Source organism: Platalea leucorodia, assembly GCF_965183815.1.
Source record: "Platalea leucorodia genome assembly, chromosome: 1".
Lineage (NCBI taxonomy): Eukaryota > Metazoa > Chordata > Aves > Pelecaniformes > Threskiornithidae > Platalea > Platalea leucorodia.
Genome location: NC_138823.1, coordinates 76,580,969 through 76,600,228, shown reverse-complemented (window position 1 = coordinate 76,600,228; position 19,260 = coordinate 76,580,969). Strand labels below are relative to the sequence as shown.

General features: G+C 42.1%; 1 protein-coding gene across 5 annotated transcripts in view; it reads right to left on the bottom strand.

The window, feature by feature from the left end:
• Positions 1–13,682, bottom strand: part of LOC309601577 (aromatic-L-amino-acid decarboxylase-like) — a gene marked incomplete at its 5' end in the record, with an annotated part of 44,974 nt that extends 31,292 nt beyond the window's left edge. For 3 of the 5 annotated variants that reach the window (XM_082334669.1, XM_082334671.1, XM_082334673.1), the window contains 3 exons: positions 4,341–4,460; positions 5,146–5,259; positions 13,482–13,682. In XM_082334669.1, the coding sequence (XP_082190795.1) occupies positions 4,341–4,460; positions 5,146–5,259; positions 13,482–13,682 (435 nt within the window). The remainder of the gene's footprint in view (positions 1–4,340; positions 4,461–5,145; positions 5,260–13,481) is intronic. The other 2 variants (XM_082334670.1, XM_082334672.1) reach the window with 2 other exon arrangements.
• Between the last annotated feature and the right edge of the window lie 5,578 nt (positions 13,683–19,260).

Here is a 19,260-nt window from a genome sequence, read left to right as displayed (position 1 = left end):
TATACCTACTAATTACAACAAAAGTTTAAATATTTGGGAAGTCTTATTTCTTCCCTGGAGGTGGGCCTGATCCTACAGATTTCATGCATGAGGATGATGCCAGTGGACTCAGACTTTCTCCTAATACTGAAGTTAGCTGAGCTATTTATACAAGACAAAGCTGCCTTCTACACATGTCAACTTCTCAACAGCGAGCGAACTCAATCCAGCTGGAATTCAACAGCCTCCTGAAAGGAGTAAGCAGGAAAAAGGACAGTCCCTAAACATTTACTAAATGTATTGCCGTGACAAATATATTTTATCTGCCTTTCCGGTGGTGTGGGATTTGAGGAATGTAGACCCCAGGGTCTGCATCAGAGCACAAAGATTAGCCAGAGACAGTTTTGTGCATTTCTTACAGCCACTGCTGCTGTGTACAGCAGTATGGCAACTGTGGAAAATATTGCAGATACAGAACGGTATAGGAAAACAAATATCCCTCCTAGGTCAAGTAAGGTAGAACTTCCCTGTGGAGGCAAGGGGTGAAGGACATTCTGTCCATTAATTACAGAAAACATAATTTGGCAATCTCCCTCTTTAATCTGATTCTGCATATGGTCTGTAGCCAGGTACTCAGAATACTCATCAGAATATCTGAACGCCAAGAAATTGTGCCTGTCCGTAGTTCTCAAAACTCATGATGCAAGAGTGTGTGCACACATTATCTTCATCTTACGCATAAAGAACTTTCAAGAGCTGATTCATCTCAATTTATCTGTCTAAAAAGTTAAATATCTGAGACAAAATAATTGTTTAGGGTCCCTTAGTAGTCAGTGGGGAGAGGTAAACATATCCAAAAAGCCGTAATTCCATCTATTTTAGGCAAATATTATGGACTGAGATAAATGGCTCCTCTAAAGGTACCTTCTTGTACCTTCAACTTCATCTGACAAAATGTGAGATGAATCTCACACAGTGTAAGTTTCCTGATGAGAAACTTGTGTCAACATGTCTTTGTTAGCAAAACTATTTCTGCCATGCTCAGCACAATGTTACTGAAGTAACGGTGAAAAAAAATACCTGTGCTTCCTGACAGTCCTGTGAGCTACAACATAATGACTCGGGTTCTGGCTGTCCAGCAGATGTGAGGCATGTTTTACGGTCAAGAACATCACCTACTTTCTGAGAAGCTGGTTTTTTTTTTTCTTATTTTTGTTTACAAGCAGTATATAATCTTCTAAAGAACCCTGCATAATCAGAAGACCTGCATAATGGGCATATACTATCAGACAATGTTGCCTGAAATACCCTTTCCAGCAATTCAGCAGATGAGAATACTTTTCATTTCTGCAAACCGCTGCAACTTATTGTGATGTTCATACAGTTTTTCAGGTAAGTTGTATGTCCTCATAATGAAGCTGGGCAACATAAAGCCTGTGTGCAAGACCTAATTCCACCTCACATTGGGCAAGTCACTGAAAAAAACCTTTCTAAACCTGGTTTCTTCACAGTAAGCTTAGCTCTAGCGCCCTTGCGTTTAATATGTGGGAAATAATACTAATTATTACTTTCATTAAAAGATATATTTAAGGGGATACCTGAAAATCTTTCAAACGTGGAGAAAATGGCTGTAAGGAATACACATATTAAAGAAATGCGCGCAAATATAGAAAAGAAAATGGCTGTAGGAAATTCCAAAGGTTAAGGCGTTAATTTGAGATCTGGAAATTTAAGCCCCCACTATTCTGGAGACTGCCTGGCTGGGCGGGCATATGACTTAGGCTCAAGAATAGCCTCAGCCTTCTGAGCAGTGCCACAAGGTGTCCTGGCATCCTGGCTGTTCACCCAGGCTGGTGCATAGCCAGCGTACACAACAGTTCCTGCCTTACACAGAAACAAGGATGAACAGGAAAGGGCCTGTGGCCCAGCTGAATCTTGCCTCCTGATGTACAGCTGGGACGTAGCCTCAAGGCACCTGAATCCAGCAACTTGGAAATGCTTTTGGATGTCTCACGATAGACATCATAGGCTTTTTCACCTTGCCTCAGTTTCCATAGGTCACCTTTTATACTGAAGCTTACAATGTTTTCAGAACTTGGTTTGCAAGGCGTTTCTAATCACTTGGCACCAAAGTCTTGTGCTAAATATTTCTGAAGAAAAAAACCCTTGGTTCTTGAAATACTTGGCTAACTGACAAGAAAGGTAAATCAGCAGTGCTCCTTGCCAGGCCAAAGATAGGCTGACTCTCATTTTGTTTCACCCTTAAAATGCTTTTTCTTTGCAGAGCAAGGAAACCCTTTAAAATTCAAAGTAGGTACGCTTTCCAGCAGTTTATCTAGAACGAACAGCAGGATACAAGCTTCAGGAAGAAAGTTGCTTTCTCACTTATTGTTGAAAGCTGTTTTTTTCTCCTCTTGAATGCTGTATTCTGCATTAAGTGAAGGATGATGATACCTTCCCTTTTACCGCAAGCAAACAAAGGTTGCCATGGCAAGCAGGCTCAAGAGGCGGAAGAAATATCACCAAGAGCTGATGTTCATGTCCACCAGAGCTCTGACCTGAAATTTTCTTTCATCTTTTGCCATTTTCAAGTGTCATCCTGCACACAACAAAGTGCTTCATATCGACATGGACTTTCAAATGTAATTAAGAGCCAGTTTTCACAGGCTCTGTTTTACCCAATACCACAATAATTACTTGCTATTTACCAAGAGAATGACTAGCACTTTCACACGCTCATGTTGTCTTTGCCTCACGCGCTCTTATTTGTATCATTATTGTTTCAAGAGCAAGACAAGAAGATCTGCGGCACAGATGACTTCATCGTAAGCAGGAAGACAGAGCCCGCTTTCAATTCCTGAAACTGACTGGCTTCTGAGGAAAATTATGGGCAATCCAGCATCGTCAGCTTGGAAGGGCAATATTTCCTGCTGATAACCATCAGGCATAATTGCTTGCTTTCCCTGGTACAAAATAAATGCTGCTGAGACGCATGATGAAAGCTTGATTTTGTGAGCATAACCCCCTCCCCAGTAATCATAATGAAAAAGATTCTAACAGAGCAAGCAGATGAGTAAAGGCTTGTTCTGGAGATACACTGGGGCAGGTGCAGCTCTGCCTAGGAGACTCATAGCAGTTGGGTTGCCTGGGAAGATGTTGGGAAGAATTCATGGGAATATGCTGTAGGCATTTGCAGCTGAGATCAAAGAAAGAAGCCCCCGCTTCTAGCATGCAATTCACATGTATTTTAGAAGCTTATCTTAGGATAAAATGGATTGTGCCCTGGCCTCCAAAGACCAGACTCCAGAGATTATCAAAGGAGCACAGAACAATTATTTAAAATTCAGTCTTTTTCATAGTACAGATCTATTTTAGGTAGATTAATAGCTGTGACCAGAGTCTGCATTTGCAGAAAGACCATACGCTAGTGGCCAACAAACAATATAGCTTTATTGTGCATGCAAGTTTGCCCATTGATGATATATTCATTACCATACAGATACTCTGTTCAGACATTGCAGGCTTTCATGAAGCAGTCAACATCAAAGTTTGCGGGTTTTGTTCTATTTTGGATACTGCAGTGTAGTCTGAAAATTATATTATCTACTGATAGAACCATTTACATTCAAATTTTAAGCAGTTCTTCATCTTATTTTAATATCCTAGTATTTCATTTTGTTACATAAGGAAAACATCTTAAAATAATTTCTACTTCTTTGACAAACATTGATAGACTTTCTACTACGTTCTGTTATTTCTGCTTAGAGAAGATTCTCTCCTAGGTTCTTATCCATTGCTTGATCTCTGACACTTTTTTCCTGAAAAAAAGCAAGGCTGTTTTGGAAACTGACTGAAGTAAACAATTGAACATGTCTAAGGTGGACTTCATGGAAGTCTTTGTAACCACTTCGCATGACGCTGCACTCAAAATCCTCAGATATATTTCTATTTGAGAAGGTTTTTTTCTATTTTCAGCCATGAAACATTGCTGCACGCTGTCGGGAAGTATGAGCTCATGTCACTTGATCAACAAATGAAAGTTTCCATCCTACACGATGCTTCAACATTATGGTTTGAATTTGAAGCCCAAATTGTGCTGTTAACTTGAACTACTAACAATTCTTCCCAGAGCAGAGTGTTTCAGAATTCAGCTGCTCAGAAAACAAAACCATTACTTTCATGAATGATCCTACCCACCTATGGACATTCTCACAGAGCATCAGTCTTTCTGAAAATCTGAAAGGAATCCATGTGGCAGACAAAAAGGTATCTTTCCTTTATTCGTGTTTTGGTAGGAAGGTTTTACTAACTCATAAAATCCACAAACTCATCCCATATTTTTTTTTCATGTCCCCTCTTACCTGAATGACTCCTCCACCTTGGCCATCATTCCCAGCTAAAAATGCTTCAGGCAAATTAATCATCTTCCCTAGCCAATCCAGCATGACAGTCTCCAGCTCTGTGCAAGCTGGACTTGCGGCCTGTGTTGAAAAACAGAACAGAGGGAATAACCTCACTAGACCATGAAGAGAAATAGAATTTACCAAAGCAAGAATAACTCTTTCTCTCTGTCTTTACTGTAGAGGAAGAGACTAGCTGGCTAACTTCACCAGCTAAATTTGGGACCTGAAGACCATTTTGTGCATGTTCTTTCTAATACTTAATAAAAAAATGTCAAACTGGGCCTCACATAGAACCATGACTATCAAACGTCAAAGCTAGCATTTGCATCTTGCATATTTTTTTTTGACATCAAGCACCAACATCTTTTGAGAAAAGCCCATCTCATATGAATGTGGTTTGTTTTTTTTTAACACAGTTTTCCATTCATCCAGATGATAAGAGAAGTAACAACATCAGGTGACAGGCAGCAGTCATGCCACTTAATGAACTACCAGTAAGTTTCAACTGCTACCACTAATTCTAAATGCTGGTGATTTTTCAAGGGCAAAACTTCTAAGAGGGAATAGCCTTTTATTCCCGGAGTCATTCAGGGTATCTATGTGAAAACACTTAATTAGTCAAGGAAATTTACCTATAAAAATAGTCCTGTGACTGCCCTGCTATTAATCAATAATTTCATTGAAGAATGTTACTGAAATGCTTAAAATCTTGGCAAGGTGAAGCATCATTACCACATAGCAGTACATACCCCAGTAAACTTACCCAAGAGAAGCCCACACATCCTATTCCAGTACATAACATATCTGCAAGAAGAGCTGGGAAGGAAGAGGCTGCAGGGAAGTAGGCAAAAAAGTATGGACTGTGCCAGTGAGTCACCTGTATTAAGGGAAAAACAGTCATTTTTAACTAATGCAGGAAGCAGAAACAAATTGTCAGATTGTAAATCAGAAATGATTAGAGGTTGGGACCAGTCAACAGTTCTTGACTACCTGGCTGTAACACAGGATCCCATGTTTTAGAAAAGCTTACCTTGTTTTTTCTCAATTTTTATCTATCTTCTGCTCAAATTAGAAATAAATTACTTCTTGCCCCCACCTCCCGACAGTTCCAAAATCAGAGTTCTCCATTTGTCTGCCTAGAAGACAAGAACTGCATGGGCGGCGGCAGCATGAGTTCCTGTGCGGGGCACTGTTCCTGAGCCTCTGCTTTCAGGGACTCTTGGGTATTTTGTTCTTTCATCTCTGTCATGCGACTGACTTAGCAAGAGGGTCTTCAGTGCAGCAGAGGTCCACAGAACTCTCTTGCCCACACTCTGGAGTTATTTGCCAAAATTCAGGCACTGAATCTGGCCAAACAGCTCCTCACCACAGCATGAAACAATCCATTCCAGTACCCAGTACCTTCTGTAGAAAATTATACTATCATCTCCCTATAACAAGTTATGATTTATGCACAATTCCCCTTTATATGTACTAATATGAGAGAACAACACAATAACTGCACAGATTGTAGTCACTGTCTCGCAGCAGCAATATTTAGTATTATCTGATGCAACATCTAAGCAATTTTAGGATCTGTGAGATACTTGATAGTGCTCCACAACTCCAACCTAATAAAATTTGAGAACAGGAAATGTACTGCCACGCTGCAATGTTCAGTGGAAATAACGTGATATGATATGTTTGGCAAAACCAGCTTTCACATTCAAGATAAAAGGCAAGTATTAGAAAAAAGTGCTTCTAGAGGATTCGATGGACTATAAGCAAGAATTCAGCAGAATGTGTGCAAGAACTTTCCTTGGCTGGAAATCCCAAGGCTGCTGAGTTATTGAAGCCCAGCCTTTTCTTACCCCATTTTGTTTTCTTTTCTTTAATACTGGAGTTCTTCAGTTACAACTGGAGGATGGCAAGAGCATGCATTCTCTCTTGCCTGAGCTCAGTGTTTCCTTACTGTTTTGTTCCGCATTCCCACCTCTGATGAATTTTACCTTTCACACTCCCCTCTCTCCCAGTCTGTGAGAAGGTTTCTGGTTCTGGAGCTAACTCAGGGGTCACTCTACTGCACTGTTCTGCATGCTGCAAATATGCCTTTTATTTCCTCTTCTAACCTTCTTCATGCCAACAACCAGCTCTTCTTTAAGGGACATGCTCCATGGCAAGGGGAAACTGTCTTAACTCTTGTACACACAACAAATCCAATATCACTTTCTCTGCTGTAGTATACCATACGTACTATTTCAGACGCCCCTGCCTCTTTCATAGGAAAACAGCTCCTATCCACTACAATTTTCCACCGTCTAAACTTAGCCCTGTACCTGCTATGTTCAGGATTTCACTTTTACAGAGCAGTAAAAGTCACTAGGTCCAAATCTGCTCAAGAGACAAGCCACTGTGCACATTTTTAGCTCTATCTCTTCTATCTGGTCAGGATCTCTTTCTTTGCGGTAATGAAGTTTTAGAGCACTTGTGGCAAACACCTGCCTTCACAAATCAGAAAAAAAAATAGGATGGGAGTTGGTTCTTCCCAGGAAAACAATAAACAGGTAAAAAAATACCCAATAAACAGCAGTCCCTGGCAGGACCCACATGCACAGACTTTCACTGACGTCCATCATGAGCCAGGGCTGCCACTGTTCATCTCCCCAGCTCTAATCCTCTGTGATCTCTAAGACTCGTGACATTCATCTTGGGTTAATCAAGTTAAACTGCCTACTGGCTGGGAGCCATTTGTTTGATGAAACACAGCAGATTCCAGTTGCACCTCTCACACAAAGCCAAAAAGCCACAAGCCCTAGGGCAAGTGCAGCTGCGGTTCTTCCTCCTGCCTCCCCTTCCCCCTTCCCTCGAAGCAGCTGTAAAATCCAGTTCTGTTGCCACGCTGCAACAGACACACTTGGTCAAATATTGCAAAGAGCGTGGCATAATTGATGCTTGTTTTTTCAGCCTTCTGCTCATAAACAGTGACACCCAAGTGGCTTGGGTTCAGTAATGACCACTCTAATGCTTCTCAGAGACATTTTATTTCCCAGATTTCTTCTAAGGGTGTCTTTCTTCCTATGGCTTCCTTAGTCTAAGCAAGAGTCTTCCTTTACCACTCACTAAGGACAGGTACTTCAGCTGGAAGTTCACAGATTAATGGATCCAGGGTGAGGAGAATTAGCATCTTCAGTACTGCTGTTTGCAGTTACAACTAAACTTGATCATTTGGGGCTCTAAAAAAGGAGGAGATCTATTTCAAGAGAACAAAGCAAGTCTGAGAGAGAAAGGTGACTCCCACTGATATTTTTATATGCAGATCCCTTCCACCTTGCCTTCCTGCTGTGGAGATCGGAGTTCAGCAGTTGTTCCCTCGGTCCCTGTGTTAATATTAGGAACTCAGCACCATTATGGCCATTGTCATTTGTGGACTGCCCTTTGAAGGTCTACATCCAATTTCACAAGAAGTCTCCATAAAGAAGTTTTACCACTCATGAATGCTTGTTCTCCTGGAGGGCGAAGACAGCAATGGATACTGCACTATTGCTTTACACAATTAGTTGATCCTTGCTCCTGTGAAGGAGCACCGTTTTCACATTTTCAGTCATCCAGTAAGTAGCACATAGCTGAACACAACTCACACAGTAAAGACGTCAACATGGCGGCAAAGAGAATCACTTATGGGCCACTGATAGCTTACGGGCAAAACAAGGTTTTATGACCTCTGTCATACTACCTGTTCTCTCTGAAGAAGCCCAGTTCCTCATTTATAAAACGGAGAGAAGACATTCCCCGGTGAAACACTGGAAGAGCACTACAGCTGGAAAACACTAGATGTACTTGAAATGTGAGGCTTGTCAGGAAAAAGATGGGAAGAAGATTCAGGGAAAATATAATGGGGGTAGGTTGTCCCTATAGCCAATTTCAAAAGTCCCTAAACCCCGTTAGAAATAGTTCTAAAGGTCTCTGAACCAAATGTGAACAAGTCTTCCTATGCTAAGTCCTTCCTAGGCTCCCTGTCTCCATGTGTTTGTCCAGCACCACCATTGTCCCGCTTCAGTCTCTGTGAGCACAGCTGGCAGAGGCAGCCCGCAGACGCAGCAGTTTGTGCAGGACTGTGCACAGAAGAGGCCCAGAAACGCTGCTAAGGTCCGTGTACGTGGGCTCTGCAGTGGTGGGGACGCTCCACCGGGCACAGTCCCCAGCAGCAACTGGCACAACTATCCCGGCACACCACAGGTCTCAACCCAGACTAAGCTCCCGAGGGAGTACGCAGCTCTGCAGGCCTGGGATTGCAGGGATGACGGGGCCTCTTGCCAAGGCTGGGGCAGTGGGAGATGGTCTTTTAGCCTGCAGGAGGTACGCCCTGGTGGAGGTGCCTGGTGTCTGGGCCACCATGTAAAGGAGCAGCATGAGGAGGTCAGCAGACTGTGCAGTGCAGAGAGGACAAAAAGGAGACTGAGTGGATCCTCCCTGAGACATAACACAAGGTATCGCAGATACAAGAGCCTGAACCCCCAAATGTACCAAAGAAGGGGCAGTCAGAGTCTCCGCTTATGGGGTTGGCAAATGGAGTCCCACGATGGTGAAGGGCAGAAGCCTGCAACTACTGGCACTAGGAGGAAGGCTTCTGCTCCACCTGCAGATCTGCAACTACAGAACAGGCTCAGTGCCCTGGTTGCAGATGGGCTGGCAGCCCTGCTGTGTCTAGCGAAGCACCCAAGCAACCTGCGTGTTGACCCTGGTGTTGACAACAGGGCTTTGGGTCTTAAGACCAGTGGGACTCTCTTTGAGGGTCAACTCCTAGGAAGAGACAGGATCCAGCTGAACAACTGGGGCAAAATATCTTTGCAGACAGGCTGGCTAACCTGGTAAGGAGAGCTTTAAATTAGGAATGATGGGGGAAGGAGATGAAAACCCACAGTCAAGGGAGGAAGGTGGACTGAGTTGCCAAGCAAAGGGTGAAGGGTAATGAAGGGAGATCTTGAAAACCAGACAGGGCTAAAGCGGACCCACCCCAAGTGTAGGCACACAAATAAGGAGGTGCTGAGAGGGCAGCATTACAGGGGAAGCTCTCCTATCTCCTCTGGGACAGCAGCACAAGTGGGGGCCTCCCTGAAGCACCTGTATGCTGCGACACATGGGGAACAAACAGGAGGAATGAGAAGGCTGTGTGCAGTTACAGGGCTGTGATCGCATGGGGATCACAGAGGTGGGGTGGGATAGCTCGCATGACTGAAGTGCTGCGGTAGATGAGGACAGGCTCTTTAGGAAGGGCAGACCAGGAAGGCGAGGCAGGGGAGTGCTCCTTTATGCCAGGGAGCATCAGGAATGCATGGGGCTCTGCCTAGAGATGGACAATGAGCCAGTCAAGAGCTTCTGGGTCAGGAATGGTGGAGATTTCAAGACGGGCAATATTCGGGTGGGTGTCTGCTACAGACCACCTGATCAGGAAGAAGCACATGAGCACAGCATTCAAACAGCTGGAGGAAACCTCATGTTCGCAGGTCATAGTCCTCACCGGGGACTCCAACCAAGCTGATATCTGCTGGACAGACAACACAGCAGGGCACGCCCAGTGCAGGAGGTTTCTGGAGTGCATCAGTGATCATTTCCTAACATAGGTGATGGAGGAACTGATGAGGAGAGACACGCTGTGGGACCGGATACTTGCAAACAAGAAAGAACTGGTCAGGGGTGTGAAAGTCAGGGGCGCCTTGATTGCAGTGACCATGAGATGGCGGAGTTCAGGATCATGGGAGCAGGAAGAAAAGCACAAAGCAGGACCATAACCCTGGGCCTCAGGAGAGCAGACTTTGGCCTGTTACAGGCCCTGCTTGGAAGAATCCCGTGGGAGACAGATGTGGAGAGAAGAGTGGTCCAGGAGAGCTGGTTGATTTTCAGGGATAACCTCCTCCCAGTTAAAAAACGGCCCACCCCACGTGCAGGAAGTCAAGCAAGAGTGGCAGGAGGCCGTCATAGATGAACACGCTGTTTAATACCTTCATAAGTGATCTGGATGATGGGATCAAGTGTCCCCTGATGAAGTTTGCTGATGATACCAAACGGAGTGGGGAAGTGGAGACTTTGGAAAGGAGAGCCACCCTGCAGGAAGACCCGGATAGGCTGGAAGAATGGGCTACCAAGGACCTTCTGAAGTGCAACAAGGACAAGTGTGAGGCCTTGCACCTGGGAAAACATAACCCAGGAGTGCAGCACAGGCTTGGATCTACCCCGCTGGGGAGCAGCTCTGTGGAAAGGGACCTGGGGGTCCCGGTGGAGAACAAGCTCAATATCAGCAAACAGTGTGCTGCTGCTGCAGCAAAGAAAGCCAACAGGATGCAACAGGGTTGCATCAACAAGGGCATCACCAGCAGGGATAAAGAAGTCAGTATCCCTCTCTACTCAGCGCTTGTCAGGCCACACCTGGAATACTGTGTTCAGTTTTGGTCCCTGCTACACAAAAAAGTTGTGGACAGGCTGGAGAGGGTCCAGAGAAGGGCCACCAAGATGATCGAAGGACTGGGAAGCCTGCCATCTGAGGAAAGGCTGAGAGAACTGGGTTTGTTCGGTCTTGAGAAAAGAAGGCTTAGGGGAGACCTTATCACCATGTTGCAGTATTTAAAGGGCGGCTACAAAGAAGATGGCGACTCCCTTTTTACAAGGAGTCACATGGAAAAGACGAGGGGTAATGGGTACAACTTACTCTTGGGGAGATTCCGATTGGACACAAGAGGAAAATTTTTCACAATGAGACCAATCAGCCGTTGGAATAATCTCCACAGGGAAGTGGTGGATTCCCTGACATTGGACACTTTTAAGATGCACCAGCACAGGCCAGGGATCGACCGGCTGGAAAGCAGCTCCGCAGAAATGGACCTGGGGGTCCTGGTGGACAAGCCGAACATAAGCCGAACATAAGCCAGCCGAACATAAGCCGAACATAAGCCAGCCGAACATAAGCCTTGCAACAAACAAGGCCAACAGCATCCTGGGCCACATTAGGAAAACTGTTGCCAGCAGGTCAAAAGAGGTGAGCCTTCCCTTCTACTCAGCACTGGTGAGGCCACACCTGGAATTCTGTCTCCAGTTCTGGGTTCCCCAGTACAAGAAAGACATGGACATACTGGAGTGATTCCAGAGAAGGGCCATGGAGATGATTAATGGATTGGAGCATCCGCCATATGATGAGAGGCTGAGAGAGCTGGGATTGTTCAGCCTCACAAAGCCCAGGGGGCATCTTGTTAATGTGTATAAACACCTCATGGGAGGGTGTAAAGAAGATGAAGCCAGATTCTTCTCAGCGGTATGCAGTGACAAGACAAGAAGAAATGTGTACAAATTGAAAATTCCACTTAAACATAAGAAAAAGCTTTTTTGCTGTGAGGGTGGTCAGACTTTGGAACAGGACAGCAGAGAGATTGTGAAGATTTCATCCTTGGAGATATTCAACACCCAGTTGGACGTGGTCCTCAGCAACCTGCTCTGACTGACTCTGCTTTGAGCAGTAAGGGTGGACTAAATGATCTCTAGAGGTGCCATCCAACCTCTACTATACTCCGACTTTGTGATTCTGTGCTCATCTGAGTCGTCAGTCGGTAGTCTAAACAACATAGGCAGAATCGGAGTTACTACAAGAACCAGGATTTACGTACCTGTGCTCTCTCTTTGTGTCACAGACACTAACGTTTCACACCAGAGGAAAGTTTTGGATAGACCATTTCTTCTCCAGAATGAATCACTTTGTAAAAGTAAATTTATTTGCAGGGCATGTGAAAATCAAGAAAAAAATCGGTTTAGTTAAGAGGGAGCATGACATGTTGATGACTTAATTGGAATTGAATGTCTCACTTTCTATTCTCAAATGCTCCATCTTTTATTTTTTAATTTGATATTATTTTGTTGAATGCTGTCCAGTGTTCAAAGCAAAGTGTTTTCTGTTCTACTTCACAGGCAAAAAGAAATTGGTTAGTATTTTCCTCCAAGGAAACGGGACAGGCAATTGCATCTATGAGCAGCAATGAAAGTATTTGCATGTGTTGGACAAAATTCTCTTATCTACTCTGCACTGATTTAATTCTGTTGGATTTAAGACTTCATCCACAAATCTTTGAGAAGGGTGGTGGGATTGCCATTTTCTTCAGTGGAGCTTTTGCCTGTGAAAGGACAGCAGGGTTGGCTCCAAGGGAAACAAGATAAGGTCATATTGACTATCAAATATTTACATTGGTCAATGAAAAGGAATTGGTATTATAGCACACTGACTAAACGCTGTTGCAGAGGAGAGGTTCCATGTCCGGTCACATAGCAATCGTCTCACCTAGCTACACCCAGAGAAGCAACCCAAAGTGGTTATTGCAGAGATCCAAAGCAGAGATTCCTCATTAACATTTACTAATAATCCAGGCCCCTTCAAGCTACTTACAGGCCTTAGGAGACAAGCATATCTTTAAAACAAATAAGGTATACCGTGAGTGGCAAAACAAGAAAGATTCAGAACTGGACAAAGGCCAGACGCTTTGTTTTGCATTGTCTGTCCAACACTGATCTATCCAAGGACTAATACTGAGGCATTGGCCATCTGCCTTAGAAGGTACTAGAAGAAGCTGACATTTAGGAGAGTAAGTCAACAGAACAAGTATTGGGGAGAATCCCTTCTAGTCAACTCTGTAATAAAAAGAAGTCTCCTAAGAGAATTTTAACATTTAAAGATCAGCTTGAAGGAACACTTTAGGCACAGCAGACTAATAAAAATGCCGTTTTATAAAATATCATCTACTGCGCTTTGCAAGTAGCAAAAATATCACATGAAACTGAAAGTTATGAAGCTTTGCCATAATCGATTCAAGGGAGGAAAGGGGATTATTTCCACAAGCAAGCCTCACATGAAACAAAAGAATGATTTAATTATTTCTAGCAAGAACAGAAAACATTAGTTGGGTGAAGTGTTAGATCGTACTTAACTATGGATGTAAATCAGACTCCTGCCTTCTAAAAGTGAATCAGCATGGGTACTTGTGTTCGTAAGGTCTACCTGCACAGCCTTCAATCCACACGTTCCTTAAAGTCTTTGAAAACCTAAATGCAGTATTGAACATGACACTACAGAGCCATTTTTCTTACCCCTGGCATAATGATCTTCTCAATGTCTTTAAAGACATCCTCAAAGCTCTCGGGATCCTGGGGTGCACAGTCCGGAATGAGGGGCCTTAGATATCCTGGTTCCACATCTGGGAAGACCTGTCTTTTATCTATCTTCTCCAGGTAATCTGCAATATAGTTCACCATCTCCTTCCCTCTCTTGCGGAACTCTGCAGCATCCATGGGTATCAGAGTTTGGGACTTATTATCAGAAAAAAACCTAAAAAAAAAAAAAAAAAGTCACTTTTGAAAGAAAATATTACTAGTGTTAAACCTGTTATTCAGACGATTTATAGGATGACTCACATGGCCTTTTTGACAAGACCATATGCTCTTTTATTTCTGCTTATTAGGCCAATGCCCATACAGTGTTGCATTCTGCTCCACTCCAGTATTAGCTGGACATTGTACAGAAGTAAATCACACTGTTAAATCTTTGATGCCTAGCTCAAGATGTAGATTAGATTAATACAGATAGGCTGTACCTTTAGCACAGAAGAGCAGTAGAGGCACATCGATGAAGATTCAGAAATCACAAATTTAATGCCGACTGCTGCTGGCTGACACAAGGATGTGGCACTGTCGTGTGGCACATCATAATCAACTCCCTCCTGCCTTGTAAAGAAGAGGTCGAAGGAAATAGCATGCTGTGTGTCTCTGTTATAATCTATAACAAGCTATAATACTCACAATTATCACAGTGATCCGCTGTGCTGCCCTGTCATTTTATCTACTTCTTGCCTCCTGTCTTGCCTCAAGTTTTAGCTTCTTTACTCTTTTACTGTGAATTTCACATGCCGTGCTGTTTACAAAACCTTATTCCTTACCGAGGTTTCAGTTAGAATTCACTTAGAGTTGATCTGCACTGTATTTTGCAGGAGGACGTGAGGGAGCTCTGTCTGGGGCTGTCCCTGTTTCCAAGACGCTGGGCTGGAGCTCCAGGTGTGCTCTGAGCTACGCAGAGACTCTGTGAGCGCACGTGTGGCTCAGCTGAGAGGAGCTGGAGTTTGCCTGCAAAGGGCTGCGCAAACAGAAATTCATAGCGCTCGGGTGCCTGCCCCTGCCATCCTGGCCTGCCCAGCGTTTGTACTGTATGGGGCTGTGCATTTTGAGTGCTCACTGAATACAAGGTTGAGACCACAGTACCTAAAAAATGCCCAGGAGTCTTAATACGCTCAGACTGAGTGAGTGATACTGTTCCTAGGGATCTAGTAAGAAAACTGGCAAGTGAAACAAGGATACTCACTGCTGGTGTAAAGAATTACTATGCTTACTTTGCATACCTTCAGATCTCCACTTTGTAAGGAAATCATTATATTAAGCACAATGTGACTATTATGCAATTAGGAGACAATTTCTTAGATATCAGTTATTTGTGCTAAGGATTTATAACTGAGGACATCATTTTGAGAAAAGAGAGGCCCTTCTGGGCTTTATTATATTTGAATCAGTACTGTCACATCACAGAAGAAAGACATCATTGATACACACCATCCTAGAGACATCTCTGCTGCTACAAATAGAAGATCTGGATCTGTGTGGAGCAGCTGCTGCTGCTATTTAAGAAGGCAGGGTGCTGCTGTAGGTCATGAACCACTTGGGAATGCAAGGATCTGCACAGTAGGGACTTCTAGCCCCCCAGAGAGTAGCTGTTCTTGTTGCTATTTTGTTAGAGTTATATTACTCCCTTTAACCATCATGTAAGTGTTTATTTGGCTCTCTCTATGCCTTTCTGAAAGCAGAATTAGGACCTTTCTCAGATCTTGCTACTAAATTGCCAGAAACGCACTACCAGTAGTCATTAGGGTCCTCAGAGGATTCTGGTGGGCAGCTTTGTGTGTCGTCTCCCCTTTGAAAGACTGTGTTTAAGCAAGCAGTTTTGTTTATATTCCTTTACAATCAGGATGGTTCCATTTCTTCAGGACTCCTAAATCTTATGTGCATTTTCATTTAACACATCTTTGATCACAGTTTAAAATTTTAATAAACTTTCTAAATAAGTCAGCATGAACTGCAGCAATCAATATGCATCTCTATGGCAGCAATCTAATTACACCCCAAGGCTCAGTTCTTTGGTTTAGATATTTTTGCCAGAAGAAATCTAAATATTGTACTGTTTCACTTCTTTTTCAAAGTATCTCTAATTTAACCCTTAACTTATGCTGTCATTATTTCTTTTATGCTACTTCATTCATCAGTTCATTGCTATAGCATGCTCTAGAGAACTTGCACGTGGTAATGTTATTTTTTTCTGGTTTCAGAGATGAAAGCTGTGAAAATAGGAATTTAACCCATGACTGCCCGAGACTGAACTGACTCAGAACTTGAGGATTTGGTGTTTCTAGCACTACGGTTGCTCACCACTGAGTTACAGGTATTCCTACAGACTTTTACACATGGGGTAGATGTTCAGCTGAACTTCTCATTCAGTATCTGTGGGTCCAATGAACCCTCAGTACAAGGTCAGAACAGGTAAGAGTATCACTATACTACTCTCTAGCTTTACTTTGTATCAATCAAATATAGGGCAACATTTAACATAGAAGCTTCTGTGGATCTCTTGGTCTTTTCCCAAATATAAATCAAATGGCATAAACTAAATAGCATCATGTGTAAGCTCAAAACAGCTCACAAACACACAGACAAAAATAAATTTATTTCACCATATTACCACAACATAGATACTATGTTATGTCGCTTGTGACTGTTTTTGTACCACCTAGATTTTTTTGGATCTGAAATGTCTTTCTATTCCAAGTAATATTTGCATCATCTTGTTCCTATATAGTATGCTGATATAATTTATTGTCATTTTTATTATTAGCAGTTTGGACAAAGTTCTTTTTGGATATCAGGGTAAGCAAACAAAATTTAGATCTAAACATCAGATACACATTCTGTGGTTTCAGCCTATGACCATGGAACTGAAATTTGTCAGCTCAGTTTGACAAAATACACATTTTAGATAATCACTGAGATCTTATTTGTTATTTGCTAACTATAGTTCTTCCCAAGAGCTGGAGGTCCACTGGTTCACCCTAACATTGTTTTGGCTGCACTACTTCTCTCATAAATCACTGTTGCAATAGCATTCTGAAAATTCAGGATAAAGAATTTAATTACAGGGGAACCCCCCTGTTTTGCATGGGAGAGGTAATTGAACCAGGAAGCTTAAGCGTAAAGAATGGGAGGATGAACCATCCATCCCAAATCTGCCATAGTTGCTGCAGTGTTAGAAACTGACATAAACTAGTATCTAGTTAACCTCTAATGAACTTTCAATTCAGTTTAATCCAGTGAAATACATCAATCTGCTTCAATCTGAAGCAAAGTATCTCATTCTTATTTCCCCCAAAGACAACGCTGAGAAATTAAAATCTACCTTAACATCTATCTATTTTTATGTATCCATGCATCTTCTTTCCTAAAAGTCCTTGCCTGAAAATTCCTTACCTATTGTAATACACATATCTCACAGGGAACTGTGAAGGCATACTCCTTGCAGGAACACAGTGGTCATTTAAATTTTCCTTTTCACCTCCTATTTTATATCTGTTCTTCTGTGAGTGACAAGACCCATTTACACTCTCATCCCTATTTTTTTTCTCTTCCTCAACTGTTCATTACAGATTTCACTTCATCTGCTTGAAAGTATTATTTGCTATGGAAGCCACATCCAGTAGACTGAATATCTGACAACTGTAATGCTTACCAGTTAGTACTATAAAAATGCAAATTACTTCACCTCTCTACCAGTACAGAATATTTCTCTCTTCTACCTCTCACATGCATATACAACACATGCACAATGCAACAACACAATGCATAGAGACCTTCCCTCTATGCCGGTATGTTTTAAAAATACAGAATGTGATTTTCTAAGATGGAAAATACTCGGACAACTCAGCCCTTAGGGTCTAAAATGAAAACACTGAGAGCATCCCTATTGTTTGAAGGGCTGAGTGTTACAGTCTGGGTGTACTTGAAATATCCACTTAAGTTGATGGGACTTCAATTGCAAAATAATGCAGGCCAAGTTTCTGAAACTAAATGGAAATTTCGGAGAAACTGAGCCCCTCTCTAAAGTATTTAATAGTGGTCTGTTTTCTTGAAGACCCATAAAGAGTTATAAAGGCTTCATGCTCTCAGGGATCCCACACCTCCCAGAATGAATTTCAGCATATTCAACATCTGCCAGATGAACCCCAAAGTGAGGAGAGCTGAGCTTCTCAGGAGGCACCCTACCTAATTATCAACCTCTACCACTTTGTAAGCACAGTCTGTATTCAGATTCATCAACAGCCTCGCTCTGATCGATAAAATACAATTTTACCAAACATACATTATGTCTGAGTACTTTTGTTCCCAGCAAGAATTGATGGATATTGTCACCACTGCATACTTCTTCAGGTCAAGTCCTACTTTACTGGGGAAGATTGAGTTTTGCTCTTAACCTTAGGTAAAACCAAGAACAATCATGTTAAACTTTAAATGATATCAATGTATTTTTTTTTATTCATATATAAAACCTTTGCTTTTTAAATTTTGCTGGAATTTGTCACAGGACAAGTATACCACACAATCTAATGTTGACATATCGTTTGCTGCTTTGTTTAAACTGCTCCTTCTGCCTCGGTGCACTGAAATTAGAACATGGCAACATTTTATTTTAGTGAAGTTACCGAAAACTCTTGTTAGTCTTTAGATTGTATATTCAGTGTAATGTTCATTTGCAAACCATTTTTTACTTTATTTGAAACTGAACCATACAAATGAGCACTTTACATGCAATTAAGTATTAAATACATTTATAGGTATAATTTTATGTAGATAACATTCAGCTCATTCATTATTTCTGTTAAAAAGTATTGTCTATAATTTTAGAATCTGTTTTTTGCATTAATTAAATATAAACGTAAAAGATATCTAAATACTACCAGGAAATTTGTTATGATGAAGAAAAAGAGGGAAAAAAGGAAAAAGGGGGGAAAGAGGAAAAAGAGGAAAAAGAAATGAAATGAGGAGAGAGGTATATTCAACGTATTATAATTTTATGAGTGCCTGGTCTCCAGTTCATCAAAGTAAAATAAAAACCAGCTAACATAATAAAATCTTTTAACAGCTCCTATAATTAAATACAGAAAGGAAGAATGCATAGATGCATTAACAGCACCTTAAACTGATAGCTGCATTGGCTCAAAAAAAGTAATAACTGTGTATCTTTCCAATAAATAAGACAAGTGCACTTCCTATTCTGCCAACTGACTGTTGCAGAATATAATGTAACTGAAAGGCTCGTGGTGCCACAGTGACACCAGTGAAACCATGAGGGCTTCCTGCTATTGAACCCAACAAGCTGAACGTTTTTGCAGCTGTTGCTACTGTTAAGCTAAACTTCTACTATTGGCAATAGGACTATTGCCTGAATAAGGACTGTAGGGTGAATTTTATTTCGGCATGAGTAAAAAGGAGCTGGATCTACTCTCTGTTTCTAACTTTGCACAAGCCAAGAATTAGGTGTATATGTTACAGGCCCAACATTTCATTTTAAAATGTCGTTTTCCAGTTAGAAGTTGCTGGTTTTATTCATTGCTGTCACTGGCACAGAGTCTGCAACTTAGTAATTTTCCCTTCTGATGTCTTATTATAGTGATGGGAGAGGGTTATTTCTGAGGAAAACCTTACCCTAAAAAGTCATGCGTTGAATTTATCTTGAAAACTTTATTACTCAAAATATTAGGCAGAGACTGTTGTACATGGA